This window comes from Pyrgilauda ruficollis, unplaced genomic scaffold (genome assembly GCF_017590135.1).
Source record: "Pyrgilauda ruficollis isolate IOZ18807 unplaced genomic scaffold, ASM1759013v1 scaffold3, whole genome shotgun sequence".
In the NCBI taxonomy this organism is placed as follows: Eukaryota; Metazoa; Chordata; class Aves; order Passeriformes; family Passeridae; genus Pyrgilauda; species Pyrgilauda ruficollis.
The window spans coordinates 24,521,790-24,546,165 of NW_024524377.1; the positions used below are offsets into that span (position 1 = coordinate 24,521,790).

The 24,376-nt window shown below is 45.1% G+C and overlaps 1 protein-coding gene across 1 annotated transcript; it reads right to left on the reverse strand.

Annotated features, from left to right (window-relative positions):
- Window positions 1-4,637: 4,637 nt before the first annotated feature.
- Window positions 4,638-9,009, reverse strand: FZD7 (frizzled class receptor 7). The gene is made up of 2 exons (XM_041473482.1): window positions 6,208-9,009; window positions 4,638-4,739 (listed from the first exon to the last, which is right to left on the reverse strand). The coding sequence occupies exon 1, from the start codon at window positions 8,416-8,418 to the stop codon at window positions 6,703-6,705; it is 1,716 nt and encodes a 571-aa protein (XP_041329416.1). The 5' UTR covers window positions 8,419-9,009; the 3' UTR covers window positions 4,638-4,739; window positions 6,208-6,702.
- Between the last annotated feature and the right edge of the window lie 15,367 nt (window positions 9,010-24,376).

Below are 24,376 nucleotides of genomic sequence, written 5' to 3' on the forward strand. Positions count from 1 at the left end.
AGCAGAAAGAAACTGTCAAGGAACTAAGAGATGAAGTGAAAACATGGCAGGGAAAGTGAATTCTCACTGCCATGGGCTTGGATGAAATCTTGGTCAATTCTGCTTTAGGCCTACCACTAAAATTTAGATTGCACTTGCAGCAAGATGAAGTGTACAGTATTTATTTAAAGAGGAACAGCAGAGTTGGCCTTGAGCCTGTTGATGACAATGGTGTTTATAACATACAGCAAATGAGAGCTCGGGGAGTACTGGAAGAGTTAAGAACCCTGTAGTAGCAGCACAGGCCCAAAGCCTTATCTCTGCTATGCCTAAGCACCACTATAACACGAGTCCATTTTGTTTGACATGCATTCCCTGTTTAGTGTAATTTTTTATTTACCTAGTTTGCCTCTTTATACCCTCTCATACTTTGTACTTGAGCCTGGCTAGATGATACTCCCGTGAAAGCAGGTGCTCAGCCTGACCAGTTTTAGATAAGGTATTGGAAAACATACAAATAATCTATTTTAGCTAGTGGTCTTAATTTGACATTCTCTTAAACAGAATCTACTTGAAAAATATCAGACTGTGGGACAGAGGTATTTATACAAACTCTAGTATAATTGTATTCCGTTTCTTCTGCTTTTGAGAGTATTCATTCTCACAACATCCCTATAATATACAGAAGTGTCACTGCTCCAATTTTATAGACAAGGAATTAGAGACAGAGACAAGATTTTTCTAGATGTGCACCTGGAAATTTAAATGTTTATGAAAAGTGCTTTCCACGTAACATGCCTCCACATTTAGCTGCCTGAATACTACTGGAAGACTGGCTGTGTGTGATCTAGCCACCATCTGTGACTGTGCAGGTAATCAAACCCTTGTCTTTCAAATCTTAGATTAGTGCCTACTTGCTAGAACAATTTTTTGTGTCCATCTGGGCCACATAACGTTTTTCTTCTAGTGCAGCTCCTGGCAGAATTCCCTATTCACCACAAGTTTTTTCAAGCCCCTCAGAATGTTAGCCTAAGGAAAAGGACAGCATGGTGGGAATAATCTATCTCCTTGCCTGCCCTGACTTTGCTTTTCTGCAGATTGGTTTGAGAACAATGTTAGAATTGCAGTAGCTTCAGTAAAGCTTGAAGTAGGGAAGAACTGGGCCTCTTTTTTTTCTTCTTTCTAGATGTCACCCTGGCCTTTGGGATTGAAGTTTTCATGGCAAGGTTATAGCTACCCTGGTAGCCACATGACAAGACTAAATTTCCAAGATCTGTGCAGCCAAAGTCTAGTCACATTGGCTACTCCTCTAGGCAGCAGATTTGGATTTTCTATGTGTATTTGTAACGGTAACATGCTTAAGTGAAGGGCTGCCTATTACCAAGCCAAGCTGTGATACAGCTGGGGCAGCCAAAATGAACAAGTTGTTACAATCAGAATTTCTTGACTAATAATAAGGATTAGTGATCTCCTCCAATTTACAGCTGTTATTTAAAAATGTGCTCTAGGCCCTGCTTATTCCTGCTTTTTGTTCATATTCTCATTTATCCCAGTCCCATAGTTTCCTGGCATGGGTAGGCTGGCTGTACACAGAGGAGCAGGTGATGCAGAGGAGTATGTGCTCATGACCCTGTTTGGGGCTGTCCTGACATCATTCAGTTGAATCCCATCTGGCTGCAGCTGTGGTAACATTGTGCTTGAGCCTGGTGTTTACCTGAATTAGGAGAAAGTGCTGCCTCTGCCTTACTTCCACTGATCTGGTTTTGAGACAAGCAGTGCCCAGCCACTGAACCAGGCATCCTTGGACCTTGGGTTTAAACAGTGTCAAAACCCTCCCCTGTATCTCCCTTCTGTGACTGCAGCACAAACTGGCTGTCTGAGCAGTGTTAAACTCTGATGTACATATTCTAGTTTTACAGTTTGGGCATCACTTTAGTCAAAATGATTCTAAGTGAGGCATTTGGGAATTTGCCATGACTGTATTTATTCCCTCAATCCTACATTATTTGTGCATTATTTCTGCCAAAACCACACACATGTTGGCATGAAACAATTATCCTGGTTTATATAGGGCAGGCTTGGCAACAGTCTTCCTCAATGAACAGTTAGAGTGCTGAAGATTCAGTGTCATCTTTTCCTCTCCAAGCAAGTGGCTAAATTTCTTTCCATTGGATTCATGATTTTAAAATTAAAAGGAGTAGAAGGCAGGTATGAAGGGTATATGAAGAACCTGTAAAGTCTGGAAGGAAATGAGAGTGAGATGAAGAAAAAAAGAGGCTATTTGAAATGCAGGCTAGTAATTTGGCTTCTAAACCCACGTGAAATTATAAGTCATGTTTATTGTTGCCAGTTGGTGAATACAGAGATGTGTGGTTTTTCCTTGCATGCAAAGCTATTGGTTGCGGGTGAAGTACTTAGACAAAAACATTCAATAGTCAGTGTGGGTATTCCACCAAAAATAAACCCAAACAAACACTGACGTATTACAAAAGCATTTTTTTCTGTGGAGACAAACATTCAGTTGCTGCTATTCATGAACTCTAGAACTGTTGAAGCCTCCTTTTTAACTTGCCTGAAACAATAATCCTTCATTTTAGAAAGTTACACAAAGGTCTTTGAAACTGAAGAACCAGTGTTTCTGTAGTTCTCATGAAAATATAGTATGTGGTGTACACTTACAGGGATATGGATCAATGATAACTATTGCTTGCTAAGTTCTTCTGAACCAAAACTGCTGCATAGATAAGAGACAAAGGTAAAAGTGAGGCAACTTTTCTTAAAAATTAAAAAAATTAAAGTGGGCTTAAACATTAGTCAGAGAAAAATGTTTTGCAGTGATTATCATAGGTTAGTAAAGGCTTATTTTTCGTCGTTTTTTCCAGAGAGCTTCACAAAGAATTTTTGAATTGTACTCCATTATGAAAGTAACTGCTACTTTGTTATCAAAACGGTGATAGACATTTTTATTCCAGAAGGCCAGACACTATCACTACTTGAAATTCTCCAAATTGTTTCCACTGTGAGCAAATTCAGTCTTGATGTGAGTCACATCTGCTTAAAAGTAAATACTAGATGCTTCTACTTTACTTCACCATCAAATTTCACCTACAATTTCAAATTTTAAAAATTATCTTAACTCCCAGGATCTAGATGGTTTTTCATAGGAAATACTGAAATAAAAGCATTCAGCTTCAGTGGTTTCTGGTGGAAATAGACCTTTTTTTTTTTTTTTTTTTTTTTCAGATGTAGATGTCTTGTGAACTAAAAAAAAAAGCCTGTATAGAGAGTTTTTCCACGTATGGAGAAAAAAGTAGCGACCACATGTGAATGGTTTCTCATGCAGCGAGCGGGGCTGGGTGGCGAGTGGAGAGCCGGGGGACAGGCCCCTGCATGGATGGCAGGCGTAGCTGTCCGTGATGCAGTGAGGATTGATTGCATGTTTAGCAGCGCAGCTGTGGCTGCACAGCACAGGGGGGTCAGTCACACCACTGCTCCCAGCGGCTGCCAGTCCTTCACAGCGCAGGCTGTTCCAGCCTTCCATCGCTCTGGATTAAGGGGAGGAAATGTTTATAGAAAGGTTCAGGTTTCCTGAATGAGTGGAATGAAACCCCCCTCAGAAATGATCAGCAAGCTCATATCAGGGAGCAGTTTGAAGCAGCCTGACTGGCAGGAACGCAAAGGTGTTTTCAAAAAGGAAACTTGACAAGTGAGCAGTTCCGGGGAGCAGCAAGAGGTGTTTTCAAATAAAAGATGTGGGTCTTCCATAGAGACAGCATGAATGGGGCTAGCTCTTAAAAGAACTTTTAAATCAGTAGTTCATACACTGTAAAAGGTTGAGAGCACACTGTCCTAATAAAATACTGCCCCCAAAGCAGACCGATTACACACTATGCTTAGTAAACAAAACAGTGTTGCAGTGCAACCACAGCTACTATGATGGCATCTAGCTAAGGCATCTTAGATCTGTCTGTGTTCTGTAACTTAAATTTTAGTATTGGCATAACTGAAGGTACAGGAAGTGTGATGAATGCAGGCAGTAGGCTGAAATCCTTGTGAAAGAAATGCTGTAAAATATCATTTCACAGGTGTACAATTCTGTTTGTTGGAGCAATTTCCATGACTGTAGCAACACAGCTTGAGATCTAAACATTCATTTCAGTCTAAAAAATTACATAAAGTAGACCATTCCACTAAAATTTTCAGATTACTGTGATAAGAAACAATGTAGGCTTCAGGCTAGCTATTAAAATTAAAGTAAAATTCACTTACTTAAACAAAACAGCAGAGAGCAAACGGGCTATGGGAAAAAAAGCACTTGTTCATGATACTGCCCCTTGAAAGCCATTAAAAAGGACCTAGTCCTCAGTGTTTCCCTATTACACTTCACCCCTCAAAGAGAAGACCTAATTTACAGCACTCGTAGCACCCTCCAGTTCTCAATCTTAAAGTCTCTTTGGAAAGGGAAGGGAGCATTATCCTTATTTTCTAGATAAAGGAACTGGTTTATCAGCTTGCCCTCAGCAAGAAGCAGAGACTGGAAGAAAACTTGGCTGGGATGCAAGTACCTCAAGTGAGGGCAGACATTTGAAACCGGCTGTCTCAAAATGTGCTCTCCTGTTGTGAGGGGCTGGTAATCAGAAGGAACAGTTTCAAGCCACAGCTGAGTTTCCAGCCTGCATTCACCCAAAAATCTCTTGCATTATCCATAACGAAGTGGGGGAGAAGACACCACTTTTCAGAGCTTCCCGCCATTCTAAAACCTGCCAAGTATTCAAAGATAGAAAGAACATCATTAGAGCCCTTGTATTAAAAATTATTTATTTAGTGATCTGTACATGGGGTGAAGCAGGGCCTCATACAGACCTTCAAAAAAAAAATCAAGTAAAAACATAAATACATATTTTCTTACAAAAATGGGATTTACAAAATATACATACTGCACTTGTCTGACACGCTTGTTTTTTTTTTTCTTCCACGTGCACATTATAAAAGACAAACCAAGCCCTGCAATTCTGACATCAGAGCCACTGAAGGATTTGGCTGATGGGCCCATTCCTCATGCTCAGACTACTGGTACACTCTCAGACAGCAGCAGTCTGCCCCCTCACCCTGGACAGGTTTTTTTCTTTTTAAAGTTTCATTCTAGACACTTCCCCCCCAAAAACATGAAGAGCAGCTATAGGGTGGAGTCTTGCCAAAAATCCAGAATGTCCTATTTTGTCCTTAGGCAAGAATACACACACACACATATACTTATAAAAACAACCCTTCAGTGAATATAAAGGTAAAGTAGTATGCAAAAAATAAAATATGAACAAGTCAACATAAAAATTTTCAGAATAGAAAAATCTGTCACATTTCAAAAAGAAAATGATGCATTTGATGACAAATTTTTGAATGCTTTTCCTTCAAAGACTGATCATTGGAAACTCAAACAGCTGTGCTTTAGCCGAAATGAGAAGGCTCCTCACTTGCAGTAACTACTTGATTTTAAACCCCAACACCAGCCCCCCCACCTGCACCACGAATCATTGCCATGCAGCTCAGGGAACCTGAGGAGCAGGCAAAGGGTCCATCGTGAGCCAAAATTATTCCTCCTGTCCCCAGAATCCGGCTGTGTATTGAATTTTTTTCTGCAGTGAGCTCACCGCAAAGCAGGAGAGAAATTAGGTTTATGGGAAGGAAAGAAAAAAATCCTATCTTTACGTTACATATTTTAGTGGCTCTTGTTTTGGCAGGTGTTCTCAGGTAAGCTCTTCTTGCCCTCTAAATCTTGCATTTCCTTCTGCTTAGAAAAGTGATCCATATTGAATGGTAGGAAAACATCCTGCCTCCTCCTTTTTTCATAAAAGGAATGTTTATTTCTGTGAGCTCCTCACATCCAAGGGTGAACCTCAACGACTTCTTTTTGTTAGTTTGCCCATAAAAACCGATCCCATGCTTATGCCTTTCTACATAGAAAACACTTTTGTTTCCCCTTTTGTCTCCTAGAACAAAGGCAAGGGGGAAAAGCCTTCTGCTGAAAAGCAACAAGTCATTTCTTTTCAGGGTGTGGAATAGCAACCCCCTCCTTCCCCACAGCAGCAAGAACAACAGATTGAGGGCCAAATTTTTACTTTAAAACAGTTACAACAGGTATCGCTGAGGTAAAAAGGAACTTGTGAGCTGATAGAACAGAGGCATCTCCCCAGCACACGATCGGGCTGCAGCCGGCTGTGCAGTACTCACGTGATGGCTCTGCCGAGCTGGAAGGAGCAGCAGCGAGCTCAGGCTCGGGAGTTACCCTGCCCATGCTGCAGTTTGGCTCCGGCAATTCAAAGAGCATTTGGCTACTTCTTGGCAGGGTGGCTCAACAGATCTGGCTTCCCCTCCCTCTTGTCCAAAGCAAGGCAGGATGATTTCAGTTGGGTTGGACTTTCTCTTCCTCGACAGGAGTAGCAGGAGAGAAGTAAGGGGACTTCTGGGTGAAGGATTCTCCTGTCCAGTAGTGGCCTCTTTTTCTGTCCTCTCCCACTTAGCTGTTCATAAGCACCACTGGATATAGTTTGATTGATCCTTTATGCAATGATTTTTTTGTCAAACTTTCTGTGAGGAAGAAAAAGTTTGGAAAAGCCTCCCTTCCTCCCTCTTCAGGCAACCATTGCCCTACCCCTATGCTGAGTATCCATCTCCTCTGCGTGTATGCATGTGTGAGAGTGTGTGTGCCAGAGGGGACAGGGGGGTTCATACTGCTGTCTCGCCTTTGCTGCCGGTACTGAGTCTGTGGTAGAAGCGTCGCCAGGACTGCAGGGTTTTGCCAGACCAAATCCAGAAGCCAGTCGTGATCCCAACAATCATGGTCATGAGGTACTTGATCATGAAGACAGTGAAGTCTGGGCTCATAGGGGCAAAGTGGCTGGGACAGGGCACAGCATATGTTTTGCAGGTCTGGAGGAGCCACGTCTTCTCCCAGGTGCCACGGAAGGCCTGCTCGTAGAAGTAACACGCCAGGACAATGGTGGCAGGCACCGTGTAGAGGACGCTGAAGACACCAATGCGCACCATCAGCTTCTCCAGTTTCTCCGTCTTGGTGCCATCATGCTTCATGATGGTGCGGATGCGAAACAAGGACACAAAGCCAGCCAGCAAGAAGGAAGTGCCAATGAAGAGATACACAAACAAGGGTGCCAGCACAAAGCCCCTCAGCGAGTCCACACTGTAGATACCTACATAACACACCCCACTGAGTACATCCCCATCCACCTGCCCCATGGCCAAGATGGTGATGGTTTTGACAGCGGGCACAGCCCAGGCAGCCAGATGAAAATACTGGGAATTGGCCTCAATGGCCTCATGGCCCCACTTCATGCCGGCAGCCAGGAACCAGGTGAGGGACAGGATGACCCACCAGATGGAGCTGGCCATGCCGAAAAAGTAAAGGATCATGAAGAGGATGGTGCAGCCTTCTTTTTTGGTGCCTTGGGCCACAGTGCGGTAGCCATCCTCAGAGAAGCGCTCCAGACACACCACCCGCTCCTCCAGCAAAAAGCCTGCTGCGTAGGCCACGGCGACCATGAAGTAGCAGCCCGAGAGGAAGATGATGGGCCTCTCCGGGTAGCTGAAACGGCGCATGTCGACCAGGTAGGTGAGCACGGTGAAGAGGGTGGAGGCACAGCAAAGCACAGACCACACGCCCACCCACAGCCGGGCAAATCGCACCTCTGCCTCCTTGAAGTACATGAGCCCATTGGGCCGGGCTGGCTCACAGGGGGCTCCGCAGTCCCGCTCCCCCAGGAAGCGATAGCCCAAGTAAGAGGGCACTTTGAGCTGCCGCGGGCAAGAGAAGGAGAAGCCAGAGGGTGGCTGTGGTGGGGTAAGAAAGTCAGGGAGGTAGCCAGCTGTGGGGTGGGCAGTGACCCCCCGACCCGCCGCACCACCAGGTCCTGGTGGGGCATCCGACGTGTTCTGCCCCACGCAGATCTCACCCGCACCGTGAACAGGGAAGTTCTCGCAGCGGAGCCGCTCGGGCCACTGGAAGCCGAACTTGTTCATGAGGGCCTCGCAGCCCTGACGGGCCCGCTCACAGAGGGAGCGGCAGGGTGGGATGGCCTGCTCCAGCACGGTGCACACCGGCGCGTACATGGAACAGAGGAAGAACTTCAGCTCGGGCGAGCACTGCACCTTGACCAGCGGGTAGAACTGGTGCACCTCCAGCCCTGCGTCCTCCTGGTTGGTGTGGCCCAGCAGGTTGGGCAGGATGGTCTGGTTGTAGGCGATATCCGTGCAGAGCGGGATGGAGATGGGTTGGCAGAAACCGTGGTCCGGCACGGAGATGCCCTTCTCGCCGTGGTACTGCTGTGCCGTGGCACCCGCGGGGGTCCCTAGCAGGGCGGCCAGCAGCGCGGCCAGCCCCAGCAAGGGGCAGCCGGCGGCTCCGCCGCATTCTCGTCCAGCCTGCATCGCCGGGGCGGCCGGGGGCCGGAGAAGCCTCGGGGAGTCTTTCAGAGCCGGCCGGCGCGACGCCCCAGGGGCATCAGCGACCAGAGGGCGGAGGCGGGGCCCCTTGGGCAGGGCAGGAGCGCGGCGACGGGAGGAACGCGGCTCCGAGCCGGACCTCCACGACTTTTCTTTTCTCCTCGGCTCCGACGCGGCGGCGCTCACAGAGCGGTGGCGGCGCTACTCTAGGCGAAAGTTTCCGGAGATGCTCTCCCCGGAGAAGGCGGCGGCGGCGGCAGCGAAGCAGGAGGCGCGCGCGTAGCCCGGCGATGGCTCTGGCCAGCTCCGCGCAGGGTCCCGCGGCGGCGGCGAGGCGGAGGCGCTGCTCCCTGCACGTCCCCGGGGATTTAGGTTACGGCTAAACGGATTATTACCGCGCCCGGCTGAGCCGTGTATTTTACTTCGGGGCTTAAATAACTTTCAAAATCCAATTACGGCGCGATCCTTCCCGCGGCTTGGCTGGGCTCCGCTCCCGACGGACACTGCTGCGGGCTGCGCGTCCGGGGGTAGCCGTGCGCCTCTCGGTTCGGCTCGGCTCGGCTCGTTTCGCTGCGCTCCGCCCGCGGCCCCGCCGACACCGCCCGTGCTGGGGGAGGGGAGGGGGTGGAGCTCGCGCCAGGGGGAGAAAAAGTTGGGAACAACTTTTTCCCATCCCCGCCGGGCCGGACCGGGAGGAGCCGCCCGCGGCCCCCACCCCCAGCGCTGCCCGGCACAGCCGGGAAGGCGGGGGGTGGACAGCTCGCTCAGGGTGGCCCGAGCAAACTAAAATTAACTGGCTGCTTTCTGAGCAGGCTTTGAAAATGCGAACAGCTGCCTGTGCCCGGAGTTATTAAAAAGGAAGGAAAAAAAAAGATAGAGTAAGGAAAAAACCTCCAAACGCAGCGCCCGGGTACATTTGCGGAATGATCCTATTGCGTAGTTGGGATGTTCGTGTCTGTGTGCCATCGCCTCCCCAGCGTGGGGGGTTTGATTTGTTATCTCAGCATGACCGTTGCTTTTTGCTGGCAGAATGAACGCTTTATTCATGCAGATCTAAGCCATGGCTGAGGGAAGGCAGCTTTTTTTGAAACATCCAGTGTTACCTAAGCAAAGAGGAGAAATTTTAAATCCCCATTTGCACTGCTGCGATTACTTAAGAGACTCAATTAAACAGTGAAAAACAGGAGTTCCTCTGTGAAAGAACCCTGCCTGCAGGAGAGAAAATGGCATAGGTGAGGAGATCCCTGTTACTGGCCTGCTAGGCCAAGCAGATCTAGAACTAGACACCAGCATGCATTTGCTAAGGACAGGAATGTGGGGTTTGCAGCATGGCTGTGTTTTGGGGTGCACTGCCAAAGCACAGGGAGCTGGGACCATCCAGCCTCTGTGCAGGCAGAGCAGGTCTTTGGTAGCACAGAAGGGGTGTGCTTGATAAAAGCTCTGCAACAAGGCCTGCTTCTGCTTCACTGACCCATGAGAGTTCGTGCTCACAGACAGGCTCGAGGCAAGTACTATTCAACTTACCCCATCCTTCCCTTTGAGGACAGAGGTCTCCCTGAACTGCAGTACTCAAATTCTTTCTTTTACTCCTTTGCTCAGGACTGTGCTTCTGTTAGCAGCTAAGCAAAGACCGATCCGTACCATCCTCCAGGGCAGTTAAAGAGAGCAGGGTTTGGCACAGGGAGCTCCAACAGCAATTGTTGGACAAATGTTTTCCATGCTTTTACTGCTCATGAACAATGTGTCCTCATGCCAAGAAGACCATGGTGCTGCAGCTTTTGTTACATTTCTTAAGAGAAGTTGACAGTTATAAACAGGCTTGCTAAAATAAATTTACTCCTCTTAATGGAAATGTTTTTAAAAATAATACTGTGCATATAAAAAAATATATCTGGGAAGGACTAGCTAGTCATGGCTGCAACAGTTCCTTCTGGAAAAGAAATGTATTCTCTACTTTCCCAGTTATAGCAGTTTAAGACTGCCTTAGAGGAACTTCACTTTTTCAAATTTTTAAGGCTTTTAATCAAATTCCAAAATTCCTTGCTTTTCTACACCTATTGACTGGGAATATTTTTGTCATACTCTTCACCTAAATAACCACGCATGGGACATATTTACATGAATTCGTCTACTCTGTTGCTTGGTTTTTGGCCACTAGTAACTTTCAATAAAATTAGTCTTTCCACAGTTTTGTTTGGGTTTTTTTTTTTTTGGGTTGGTTGGGGGTTTTTGTTTTGGTTTGGTTTTGGTGTTTGGTTTTTTGTTTTGTTTTATTTTTTGGGTTTTGTGGCTTTTAGTTGTGGGGGGTTTGTGTGTTTGCTTGGGGTTTTTTTTGTTTGGTTTGATTTCATTTGTTTTGGGGGAGTGGGGGGTTGGTTTCCTCCTTCCCCCTTCTACCCCCTAGTCTGTAATAATCACCTTAATGCCTCTCTTTTTCACTTTGGCTTATATGACTGTCTTCATCTGCAAAGCACTTTGTGATATTCACTAGGAAAAACATTGGATGATACAAGATGTTTCGCTGGAAGGCAATGACAATGCAGGGAAAGGTAAAGCAACCTCAAACTTTCTGCCCCATGGATTCCTCATTCTGATTTCTGTATGTAAAGAAACAAGTTCAGAGCTAGTAAAATTCTATTGCAAGTATCTCCCTCTCAGCAATGGGGAGACAGTGACAGGAATTATTCAGAGTAAGGTCAGTCAAATGTGGCTAGGCTTTAACTGGACATTTATTTACAAGATGGGGCAAACGGCATCAGTGGCTCTCCCAGTTTTGTACTGGTCCCATTTGTTACAGTCATTCATCCAAACCATGGAATGAAAAAAAGGTAACTGGGATCTCTGATACATGCTGTGAAAGCATTCTTTACACTTATGAATATAATGTAGAATTAAAGTGAAGCAAAAGGGGGAGAAAAAGTGAAAAGATAGGCAGAAAGGAAGAAGGATTATGTCCTAGATTGTTTCTTAGGGAGAGAAGACAGTAAACTTATCACATGGAATGATGCTGCCAGGTCACCCCATATGGAGGAATGTGCAACAGGATTTATTAAGATGGATGAAGAGGGTCTCTTGGGTATGTTACCAAATTCCAAGATCTTTTTTCTGTTTAGACCCACCGGGAGATGGGAAACACTCCCAGAGAGAGGCAATGGCAGTTGCCTCAAAATGGCACACTGTGGTATAAGAAAATCCCAGACTCCTATATCGGTCTAAGACATTCTGACAGCTTTCAGGGGACAATAAAGAGAAGGGAAAGAAAAGAAGAGAAAAGAAAAGAAGAGAAAAGAGAAAAGAAGAAAAGAGTTCATTATTCTGGAACATAGGTTAGTCCAAAGAATCCAGAACCTCTCTAAGTACTATCAGCTACAGTTCAAACGGCAGCCTGCAAAATTACTTGAATTTCCTCACAACAGGAGGGATCCTCATCAGCACAGTAAGCACAGCAGCCAGGTTATCAGTCACCCAGAACAAACACACTGCACAGGACTTTGCGGCATCTGACAAGTAGTCTATTGCAACCACAGAGCAGTTCAAAAAGTTTTCTCTAAAAAAACTAACTACTAATGGTCTAAGTACACTGCATGGTCTGCCAGCAGTAAAACTTCACAAGCAAAATCCTGGCACATCCTAGATTCCAGAATAAATTTACAGTCTCTGCTGTTGATACCAGCTCTGGAGCTGTCTGACTAGACTACTGTGCATGGGGAGGAACAAACAATTGTCTGTCTTTTACTCATTTAAAAATAAATCCAGTTCAATTTCCAAGCTAAGTCAAAGTGAGGAGTGGCATCCCTACATGATGTCTTTTCCTGCTCTCTTAAAGCCTCCTTAGATGGTGCCAATATAATTTTCCTTGTTTCCTATCCCATCTGATAGAAAACTCTTCCCATGGGGGGAGGGAAATCAAAACAAAACACCCCCTCCCTGCCCCACCACTTATTTTGTGTGCCTGAGGGAGAACATTTTCAGACTACCTGTTGCAAGGCTTTCAGTCCTCCTTGCCCTCAGAAGAACAAAGGCCATTGCTTCCCCCTTGTCCTTTCCACCCACAGAAACTTGCTGGATAGCACCTCACCTGACCTCCTGCTAACCAACACTGCCAAAGTCCCGGTGCCACCGCCTCAGCTGTGAGATTTGTCCACTTACTTTTAGTAAATAACTTTTATGACACTTTTAACCTCGACATTTTGAAGCATGCTTACATACAGTCTTACATGATCAGACAGGCTATTGAGCTAAGAACATCAAAATTTGCACTCCCTAAAGCTTAGTGGAGAAATGCCTGGAGCCTGGGGGAAAATTATGCATTTGCCTATTTTACATAATTATTTGCATAATTAGAAATAAGTTCGCAGTATTATATTTGCTTGCATTTCTATCAGTCTGATAGATTAGTCTAAATTACATCTTGTCGGAACTCATCAAAGAAATCCTGTTTTTCTGTGGTGAAACGGGAGAGCCTCGTATTTCATGGGCAGGGAGTGGGAAAAGCAAAACCCTGCCCCCCACCACGGAACCCTTAATTTGGAATTAGGTCGAAGACGTAAGAAACTGATTGAAAAGAGCATATGGGGAGGGCACAGGTGACAAAAGGAAGGGGATGCTGCTGGAGGGGATGTGGCTTCCCACAGCGAGAAAGGTAAAAGCCCTTTGCATCACGGATTTATAAAATAATTATTGGTTTATGGAGTAGTATCCCAAAGGATACAGGGAGGTAGCACCGTCTTCCACATTTATGATCACACGGGGGGCGGGGGGAGGGAAACTTTAGAAAGCATTCACAAGGATGAGCTATCAGGCTGATGATTGCCTTTATCTCTAAGATCCCTGAATAAGAAAACAAAACCTGATCTGCTCATCCCCCACTAGGCAGTTCATTGAGGACATCAGTTACATTTTAACCCTTTCATGATAATTTGAAATCCCTTGTTTCTTTAAACTGAATTTAATCTGCTTTCTCAGAGTTTTAGGGCAGCAGAAGGCCTTTGGTATAGAACCCAGGAAATCCCTCCCTATGTCAGTTTCTTAGGCTAGGTGCCTTTTTATCGAGACAAATTCTCTGCTGGCAGCAGTATTACCAGCCAGGCCCTGTCACCATTATGTCTGGGTGCAGTATACTGCAGTGTGAAGAAAGGAAGATTCCAGAAACATTTTTTCCAACTTTTCCAACATTTCCAACTTTTCCATTGGAAAAGATGACATTTGTGTCTGCTGTCCTCTTTCCATCAGTGAGGAAGATCCTGCTTTACAGAATCTGTATGTAGCATAGGCACATGCAAACTTACTTGCCGATCCTTTAAATCTTAAAAGGTGTTTCTGACAGTACGTATGTCAGAATGTATGTTGGCTAGATACTTTCTAGACTGCTCTGGCTGATTTTGGCCAATTCTGTATACACTGGGATGTGTGATCTATCAGCCTGGCCAGCACCAGGAGAAAAACTGCTTGGGATGGACCTGCCCCAGGCTCCCTGGCCTGGTCACCTTCTCTTAGTTTCTGCAGGAGTCCCAGTCTCATGGATGCTCCAGCTTATCCTGAGCTTCTCCCAGTGTCTGTGAAAATGACTCACAGATATGCAAAAGTCTCTAGCAGAGTCACTCCTTGCTTTATATTTCTAAAACTATTAGAGCTCCAAGTAAAAATAAATATAGCCTTACCTACCTGCTCTCATAACTATGCAGTGTGTTTTAGGAAGCTAACTAATGTCTTTGTGGTTGAAGCTCCCCTTCCCAGAACTATATTCCCTCAGACCTCTTGTCCATACCATGGATCCTTGACCTAGTCTGGACTATCTATCAAACATCCATTTTTCTTCCAAAACCCAGTGATTTTGTTCCTTCTGTGTGACTCCTCCGCCTATAAACCACCCCCCCGCAATTAGTTTCTGAGGCCAAAGACAAATGCTAACACCTGATCTCTGTGTCCTTCCTGAAGGAGCTGCACCTTTACAAAACCCTGCAGAAAAGCTAAAAAAGACTGGTTCTCCTTCCCTGGGTGAGCCAATTCCACAGAGCTGTCTCATTTGTCAGCTGCCATTAAGGCAGCCAGTCTCTTACCAGGGATTTCTGCATGCAGCTCTAGCAATGTAAGGCTGTTACAACTGTGGTACGTAAAATTTTAATGAAAAACAGCCAAGTTTCTCAAGTTTGTGCATAAATTTTCCCAGCTTACTGGGAAAAATTTATGGTGCCACAATATTTTTGAACACTGATTTGTGTCTTGCTTCTAGCCCCATGGCTGGTGTGGACATAGTGACTGGTTGCTCTGATCACTGTACTGTTGATACCCTGTGGTTGTGAGGGCTGCTGAAATGGTTAGATGCATTGTGATGTGTCTTTTGTCATTCATGCCCAACCTGGGTTTAATTTTGTCTTTCTGTAGATTCATCTATTTGAGGTCATATTTTGAATCTTCTTTAATGCACAGACTGAAGGTTTGCACGTGTCCTTTTGAGTTTTCACTTGTTTCAATGGAAACAGCAGGATACTCATCAAAGCCCCAGTCTCTGTTTATATAGGAAGAAGACCGGGATTTAGCCCAAAATAAGAGATGGGAAAGACCCATTATATCTTTTAGGTCCTGCTATTACATATGATAGTGGTATAATTAGTCTAATTTTAAATGCTTGGAAAAATCGGACTCTTTGTCATCTCTCTTGGGATGTGGTTCTACCATCTAACAATCATACAGGCAGGAAGTCTGATGTTCAAACAAATGGTTTATCTTTGCTTGGTTAAGACTCACTAAAGATGAGTGCAGCCTTCAGAAACATGTTGTTTCCAAAGCTTAGAAAACAAGGGAAGAAGAGCTGTTATTCAGTACAGAATCTGCCAGATGTCTAAAGCGGCTAAGGAATTCCTAAGCCTCTGTTTACAAAATCCTGTCTCCTCCCATGAATGCTTAAATTACCAATCACTGCTACCATCCTCTGTTTAGGGTGAAATTTCCTTAACGACTCCACTTTCAAAATTTAATTGGAAAGAGAAACAAACATTTTAATTACTTTTCCCTCTTCTTAATGGGCTTGCACAAATGAACCCCTGTTCTCCACAATTACATTGAAACTGTTATAAAGAATTATTTTTTCCTTTGGTCCCAGTCATGCTTAAAACCCACTTGCTGTGGTGATTCTCTGCTTCCAGGGTACTTGAAGGTTTGCTGTGTAGGGCTCCTGCCTGCTGCATCCCTGCACAGCCTGGAGATGGATGATGCTGCCATGTGGAGAATTTCCCTTTCCACAGGGGCCCCCAGGCCGCAGTGGCCGAACTGCATTTCAGTGTAGCGATGCTGTTTAAGGGCAAGGGGCAGAGGGCTAACACCAATGTTTACAGACAGCTCTCCTGAGAAACTAGGATCCTGGGGTTTATGGTCCAGCATCAAATGCTCTCCTTTGCCTTTTTTTAATCACTTCCTTTCAAACGATGGTTTCTGCTTTGGTATCAGCCTACATTGACTGCACTCTCTTGGAGCTGGGACCACTGGTACTGTGACTGGTGCTGGAGATATTCAGCTGATTTCCTTCCATGGAGGAAGGGGAACCAGAAAGCAGCATTTTAAATAAGTTCCCTCCTCATGGAATCTCTGCAGGGAATGAGGGCCCATTTTCTTAATTACATGTTCATTAGTATGTTTAGTGCTCTCCTCCCTCTCTTCCCCCAGCCCTGCCACCTGGGAGTTCCTACTATGTTACTGGAAAGCCACAGAGGTTTATTTAAATACCACATAGTCAGATTGGAATGAAAAGCTATGAAGCTTCCCCTCTTTAATACTTTTTGAAATTATTTATGGGCTATGCTTCTTGCCTACGTAGAAGGTGCCTTCTGAGATTCCTGCAAGTCAATGCAGAAATAGCTGTTTGAATTGAGCAATAATTAGAAGCAGATGGAGCAAAGCAAAGCATCACAGAAATCCCATTCTGCTAAAGAAACACTGCTGTCTGAAATAGATTTCCGCTGCATGTAACATTTTCTCATATGGGCTAAAAAGAAATAACATCATATGTCTGGTTTGCACCTACCAAAGCTGGGAAATTCAAAATAACATCTGCAATTCTGCTCTGAATTCAGTCTCAATCTGCATGCCGTTTGCAACCCCTACATTTGCTTGTACCACAGTTACAATTTCTTTTCTTTGCTTCGAACAATGGGCATTCAGTTACTTTTTGTGAATGTGTGTATATTTGTATTAGGTTTTTTTCTCAGTCTTTGGTGGATTTTGGTGGTTGTTTTGTTGTTTGGGGTTTTTTGTTTTGTTTTGTTTGTTTGTTTTCAAATGATATAAAATTCTACGAGAATGTTTGTGACTTAAAACACATTACAGTATTTAGTAATCCACATACTCAGTCTGGGGAAGGTACTCAAAGCTTTCAAATCCTAATTTGCTGCCAAATTCTTATGTGCTTGATGTAGTGGATTGTTTCACTCCTGACTTCTAAAAATAACACATCCTGCTCTCATTGCTCTCACAGATCATGCCCTTAAGTTTAGAGAAAACTCAAAACTCACAGCATCTCAAAGACAGCTGTACAGCTCTCAAGCTCAATTTTTAACTCTGTTTCTCGTTTGCCTTCCTTACATGAGTGCAGCTGGATGTGGTTTGCTGAGGGGCTTTTGTTGAACCATGTTGTTGGGGTGAGCTGATTTTCTTTCAATTATTATAGCTTATTGGCCTGATAGGAAGTCATAAAGCCATATTTTGGTCAGCTGCTACACATGTCCAGTAAAGCTGTGATTTTAATGATGGACTTGTTCATAATTACGTTGAAATTTTCAATAGGCAGGGATCCATACTACAAGGTAAGGGAATCTTCATGAGCCATTGTAGATAGCAACAGTTTTAAAATTGCTAAGATATGCACTCACTATCTGTGAAAACATTAATATTGTAGCACTCCAAAGTGTTCTAAGCTTGTGCTACTTGACAGTGTTTACAAACAGGCTTGAGGGTTTCACCTGGAGCAGAAGTTACTCCTAGAAAAAAAATTAAAAAGGATTTTGAAGGAAATTACAAAGGTTGACAGGTTGCTGTTTCCTTTCTGATGTGAGTAAGCAGACGTGTGCTCGTCACGGCGAGGCCGGGAGGAGAGCCTGTCCTGCAGTGCTGCTCCTGCATTCCAGTCCTGCAGTGCTGCTCCCAGGAGCCTGTCCCGCAGTGCTTCTCCCGCGTTCCTGTCCCGCAGTGCCGCTCCCAGGAGCCTGTCCCGCAGTGCTGCTCCCGCGTTCCTGTCCCGCAGTGCCGCTCCCTGGGCCGCACTCGGGGGTGTTGGGCACGTCGGGCAGGTCCCACCCGTGGGGTGAGGAGCGAGCGTCGCGGCCAGAGCTGTGCTGCAGGACGTGGTGCTGGAACAGCAATAGGTGGCATCCCTCTGTTTGACCCTGCCTCCCAGCTCCCTGCTGCTGTAGGTGCAGGATTTTGCCTGGGGTGTGAAAACTGAAATTCCAGCTGCTGATAGCTATTGAAGTGCAACTGCTGAAGTAGAAATGTTAATGCTGGCATCTTTGCCAAACTCCTACTGGTTTATTTTCATAAAGGCTGTTGCTGGGGGGGTGGGGGGAAGGGGATAATATAGGGAAATGAGGTCTAATATTAAAATTATTACTTTCTGGGCAGAGCAAACAAGTCCTCCTGTAGCATCCTAGAAGCTCCCCCGACATGGTGTGTTGGGTGATGGTGAAGGAGTGCTGATCCTGGAAACTCTGCATGGACATTGACAATATTTTTTTAAGATTGCTGATCTGTGGGAATTTGTGAGGTGCGATCAACTGTTTTTACCTGAATTTGAATGAGGCAGCATCACACCAGTGGCTCCTGGTTCGGGAGACAGTAGACTTTTAAAATGCACCATTGTTATCATTGTTATTATCCAAGTGCAGTGTAATCCTTGGCACTTTCCTAGGCACAAGAGTAAAGGATTTTCTGCCCAGTGAGATTTATTAATGCAAGTTATAGTAGAGAAGGACGATGACTCATGAAACAGCCTGTGGAAAGATGAAATGGTGACTGTCCCCAGACATCCCCTGCCCTGTGCCAGAGATCCCTTCCTCCAGCGCGAGGACATCTATGCTCAACTCAGAGTCATTGCAGGACTGTTGTTTTGTGCCTCACTGTATTGGAGCAGTTCAGATTTGGCACCAGTTAAGTCTCTTTCTTTGAGCTGCAAACTGAGGTGATTCCTGGAACAACATTATTTTTGGCCCAAAGATCCCTGCAAGAGGGGCAGCCACTTGCAGAAGGGCAGAAGGGCAGGGCAAGGCAGTGGGAGCTGCAGCAGCAGCCATCTGATTTTCATCTGTTTCTGTGACTAAATACTCTCCCTGACCACAAGGGTCAGCTCTTTGTGAGTAAAGTCTATAGGCGTCGGTCCCCAGATATTACACAGATATGGTGAGTTTGGGCTGTCTCGAAGCAACCTGAGTAGCTGAATAATAGCTACTCACCAGACCCCAAATTTGCTCAACAGTATTCCAGAGAAGCATTATTTTTACCAATAATATTTAGGGTAGTTGTGCTTAAGACAGCAAAGATCTAAAAATTAGATTTTCTTCTAAAGCTTGTCTTAAAACTGGTCAGTTTTTGTTGTTTGTTTTTTTTAGCTAGACCAACTCTCCCTTTAAGATGCTCTCAGATTCTGGGTGCTCACCACCAGGGCTGTGGGTGGCAAGGAAACCCAGGTCACTTCCATGGTTTTTCAGAGGTGCTTACCAGCTCCAGGGAAGTTGGAGCTGAAGCCAGGCAGCTGAGAGCCAGCACAAATGGTATTTTGCTAAATTTGAGTGCTTGTTTCCTAATAAGATCAGCTAAAAAAATCCAAGAGCTGGCATGGGAGTTATATAAAAAATCATTATTGCTTTTGTCCATCTTTGCAAGTATTGATTTTAAAAATACATGCTTTTCACTACATTTCTATCAAAATCACTTCTGAAAAGAATTGCTTGTTGAAAGCCTTTTCAAGAAAATTCAGTTTACTGGTGATATTTAAAGTCATCTGTTTTTCAAACATGATGAAAAAATTACAGTTGGGATAGGAGTTCATGTGGAAACATCATGGGAGAAACCCCAAAATGCTTCTGAAAAATAGTTGAAAACAGTCTGTATGTGACAGTCTCTTCCTGCTCACTAGCATACAGCTAAAAGAAAAATCAGGTCCACTTTTAATGTAAAAATGCCCAAGTGTTTGCCTCTATAAACAAACAAAACCAAAAGCTGGGTAAAGCCAAATTGTATAGCCAAGGAACTCAAGCACCCCTTGCCTAGAGGAGGAATTAGTGGCTTGCATAATCAAGCCTGGGGAGCTCATTTTGTCATGCTCAAAGGGCAGCAATGGTGCAACAGTAGGGGTGGAGGGATCAGCAAGCACCAATAATGAATTCCCTTCATTTTTCCATTTTAAGGCCTGAGTAGAGGAAATGCAAAGCTCTTCTTTTTTCTTTTTTTTTGCTCTTTCCCCCCACCTACTTTTTAAGGGTAGATGAAAAGAATGAAGCAGTAAAGAAGCCAGGTTGACACCTGTATCTATGACAGCTCAGGCAAGGAAAATAGTGGGAAAGGATCTGCTGCCAGCAATTTGAAACTGTCCCCTTCCTGACTGGGAGGCTTTGACTGATGGTGTAGCTTTGTGCAGCCATATGGTCGAACATCTTGAAGGGCTGGCAAAGAGATGCTGGTGCCAGCACTGGGAAGGGGAACCAAGTCATTACTGGAAACCAGATCTCAGACAGAGGAGTCATTAATATAAAATTTTGCTTCGTGCTTTACTGTTCTCTCTGTGCATGGGAGCCAGGGTGGTACTGCAGGAGGGCAAGGCCTTGCCTGGCTGTCAGGCACAGCTGTGCTGAGCCATGGTTAGAAGGAAAAGCTTCTTGCTCTGTGCTTAGTGTACAGTGTGGGCTCTTCACACTGCAGCATTTCCCTCTTTGCACACTCATTCTCACCCTCCCTCTTTTTATTTACCCAAATTTGGATTTGTTATAAGCTGCCACATTGGTTCTCCCTATGTTGCAGTACCAGGAGGATAAGGTTTGCTCTTCCCAGGCTGCAAGAGAGACCCAAGGAGAGCAGAGCTCCCTGACCAGGGCCCCTGGCAGCACTGGTGCCCATTAATGTAAAGCAGCACCAGGGCCAGCACGATAAGAGTTGTAATGACCACCGTGGGTTCCTGCTTTCCCTTTTATTACTTGGTACATTACATTTGTTTCCAGCAGAGAAGAGTTTATGTGTGTGTGGCTGCATTGGTTGTGTTGGACTGAGCTCCCTACATGGTTATGTGGATGGACTCCAGGGACGGAGCTGCACTTCCCCTTAATAAGCTTCTCGCACCACATTAAAGATAAAAGGGGAAGGGAAATATTTATATTCTGACAAAGCAGCTCTTCCCTTCAGGCTCTTGTTTTATTTATTAGCTTGCTCTGTCCCTCTCTTGCAGTTTTTTCTCTCTGTTTCAGTGCCTGTGCTGTCTTTTTCTCCTTTATTCAATAATTTCGTCCCTGGGAGACAGTGACAAAGAAACTTAAGAATTGCTGCCCAAGACATCAGAATCAAATTGTGTAATTCCCAGTTGATAACTACAACTCTCCCCCATCTTTTTTTTTTTAACACAAAGTATGATTTATGATGCTTAAATAATTGAATACATTACATCTAGTTTACTCCAATTGCTTTAGATGAAACTGTAAAAATAGGGTGAGTTGGGTTTCTGATGGTTGTTGTTACTTGTTTGTTTTTTATATATTGCAACACAGATGCTGAATAGCCTCCCTTGTTTGTGTAGGCAGTGGAAACCACTATCATTCTTGTCTGGAGAAGCCCTTACTGAGGCATGACACAGCTACACGGAGACCTTTTTAACCTCATTCATCAAATGCTTCCTTTCCTCTGAGGCCTTATCCTGGGGGACCATTCATTTCCTTCAACTAATATGCCATACAAAAGGAATCTTGGGTAGATTCCTGCATCTTAGTCTAGCTCCGAATTTGTGCAAAGGTTCAAGAAGACAAGCAAAATGTGGTATTCTTGTCTTCTTTTGTCCCTTCTCACACATTACAGAAAATCATCATCTAACTTACTATGCCAGGGACACCAAAGTCCACGTTATAATTGTTTTTAGAGCCTTTTCTATTTTTTTTTTTTTGTGATACAAAGTATCAAGTAACCCTCTGCTAAGAGTGAGGCGGCAAAATTAGAGACTTGGTGCCCATAAGCTTCATGTCGCTGACATTGTTACTTTCTGCCTCTTGTCATAGAACTGCAAAATATCTGCAAAACATAGCCTTTACACCACCAGATTAAGTCGTGTAAACTGCAAAGTGCCGGATGAATCAACTGTAGCTGACTGGGGGACCGAACTGGTTTTTTACCGTTCTCAATGCTGCCCTCCTAAAAAGCTCTGTTTCCAGACTGATCAGGAAGGTAAAAGAATTTGTTAATTTATTTTTCTCCCTCCCGTATGAATTAACGGAGCCAATCTAGTGAGATGTGTGCTCTTCTTTCTTAGTTAATTAATCCTTTTCCTTTATCTTCACAAATAATGGCAATAAAGCAATTAGCAAAGGATTTACAGGGTGTGGAGTAGTGAGAGATTCCTCTGGCCCCTCTGCAGCTCAAGCTGTTCAGCAGTGCCGCAATTCAGGCTCTCTCTAAAGGGATTTGTGTCCCCCACCCTCTGCGGTGCGGCTGCTGAAAGCCCAACCTCCTCAAGATGTGAAATCCCCAGCTCGCCATCCCCTCAGGGAGAGTTAACAGCTTCGGTGCCAGTCACTGGGACAATGGCACCAGGCCTCAAAGGCGGCAGGCACCGGTTGCTGGCGGCACTACTGTCTCTATAGCCCCTTAGCCTGTGGCTCCCAGGGAAGGTGCAACAGGACAGGGAGTGCTGAGCAGCCTCATCCCCTCAATCCTGCTAGAACAGCAGGCCCCACGCTGTCCCCCCTCTGTCCTGGCCTTGTCCCACCACTCCAGGCCATGGCCCTGGCTCCCTGAAAGCCCTCAGTGAGTGGTTCAGTTCTCCCAGCCAAGAGCAGAGGAACATACCGAAGCTGTAAACCCTGCAGGAGAGGAGCGTACAGGAGGAGGGAGCTGCCCCTCCTCTCTGTGACAGGGAGGTGTTGAATGAGTTTTGCCATTCTCCCCAGATGTTAGGGCTTACCTGAACAGCTGTCTCCAAGCTCCCTGGCACAGCTGCCTGGATGGTGCCTTTTGGGGAAGGACAGCAGCTGCACAGTGGGGTTGCCCTGGTGGAGAGAGCAGCATCTCCCTATGGGCTATTCACAGCCTGACAAGGCATCTGTCCCTGAGCTCATTTGCTCAAGATAGCCTTTGTCAGCAACTCTCCTAGGTTGTTTCCTTCCCTTGGAGTGTGCAGCTGAGTCCTGGTCACCTTTGTCCAAGGCAGCAACGAAGAGCATACAGATTCCAGCCTCAGAGCAGAATAAGGGCATCTCTGACAATTTATATTTTGAAATGTTCATGTGTTGGGTGGTTGAGAGCTAAGGCAAAGATCTAGAATTTCAAGTACTTTTTAGGCATGATTGGGAACCTGGTGTTTTGTAATTTCTCTGTGTATTAAGCGTATTGTGACCTGCTTCTGCCCACTTATCCTCACACCCCTATGCAGGACTTGGCATGGAGGGTGTGAGAGTTGGCCCCACAACTGGTAGGACAACACCCTTTACTGGTTTTGATAATTTAATTTAGTGGTTCTGAGTCATCATATCATCATTTCTTATTATTTGTCTATACATAGAATCCTTTAGGTTGGAAAAGACTTTTAAGTTCCTAGAGTTCAACCATTACCCTAGCACTACCAAGTCCACTGCTAAACCATATCTTGAAGTGCTACATCTACATGTCTCTTAAATACCTCCAGGAATAGTGACTCCACCACTTCCCTGGGCAGCCTGTTCCAATGCTTGATAACCCTATCAGCAAAGAAATTTTTGCTGATATCCAACCTAAACCCTCTGGTGCAACTAATGTAATTAGTCAAAGAGTAAGTTTGCTGATAATATCTCATTTAAGAGAAGCTTTACAGGGTATTATTTTTTCCTGCTGCTTAAGGATATTACCAGCATGTAAGAATAAGCAACAAGTCCTGAAGTGCTGCAGCAAGACCCATCCTCATGTTCAACCTCCTCCTTTCTGCCTACAATTCCCCCTCTGCCTTCTCATTAGCAGCAGTGCTGTGTTGCTGGAAGGCCCATCTCCACCCTCCTTCTGCAGGCACAAAGTGCTGGAGATGAAAATCTCTCTCTTCTGTGCTCCTAGCTATGAAAAATGGAAGCCTTTTTGATTCCCTGAAAGACATGGTGGCCTCAGAAAAGCAAGTAGATCCCAGCAGCCCTGTGTATAGTGGTCAGTGAAGAGGTCCTTCCTGCACCAGAGGCCTGAGGTAACCAGCACTTGGTTCTGAGCACCAGCACCCCTTGCTGGCCCTCAGGCTTTGGAGAGAAAAAGAGGAAAATGTGTGAATTATCTGCAGCCAAACTGTCAGCTGCTGGCCCCTCGCAGGTCTTAGACTAGATGCTGAAAAATGAAGCAACTGACTGCAAGAACCTAACGAAATTTTCTGTGGGTGAAGGAATGTGTTCAGACAGGAAAGTGTCCAGCTGTCCTTCAGCCAAGATGTTTTCCTTCAGTGAAAGGTGTGGTAAGGGCAGCACGCTTGGTTGCCCCACAGCCTCTTGTAACCATCCCAGCCAGCCTGGTTACTCTGTGCTGCTGTTGTGTGTCCTGCAGGTTTTATGAACTGCCCAAAATCTGTGAAAATGTTGGTGAGCTCTAGAAAATGTATTCTGATCTAGGCTGTTTCATTAGACTAATTTTCTACCTCTCAACTTAGACTCCACAAGAGTAATATTTTTATGTAATATACATGATTTTAACTACACAGCCACTAAATATTTCTGGCTTGGGTCAATCTTTCTGTCATTGTGAAGAAGTGTCTTGT

Excerpts from the sequence above, each read along its gene's own strand:
- FZD7 (XM_041473482.1), bottom strand. The coding sequence starts at position 8,418 with ATGCAGGCTGGACGAGAATGCGGCGGAGCCGCCGGCTGCCCCTTGCTG.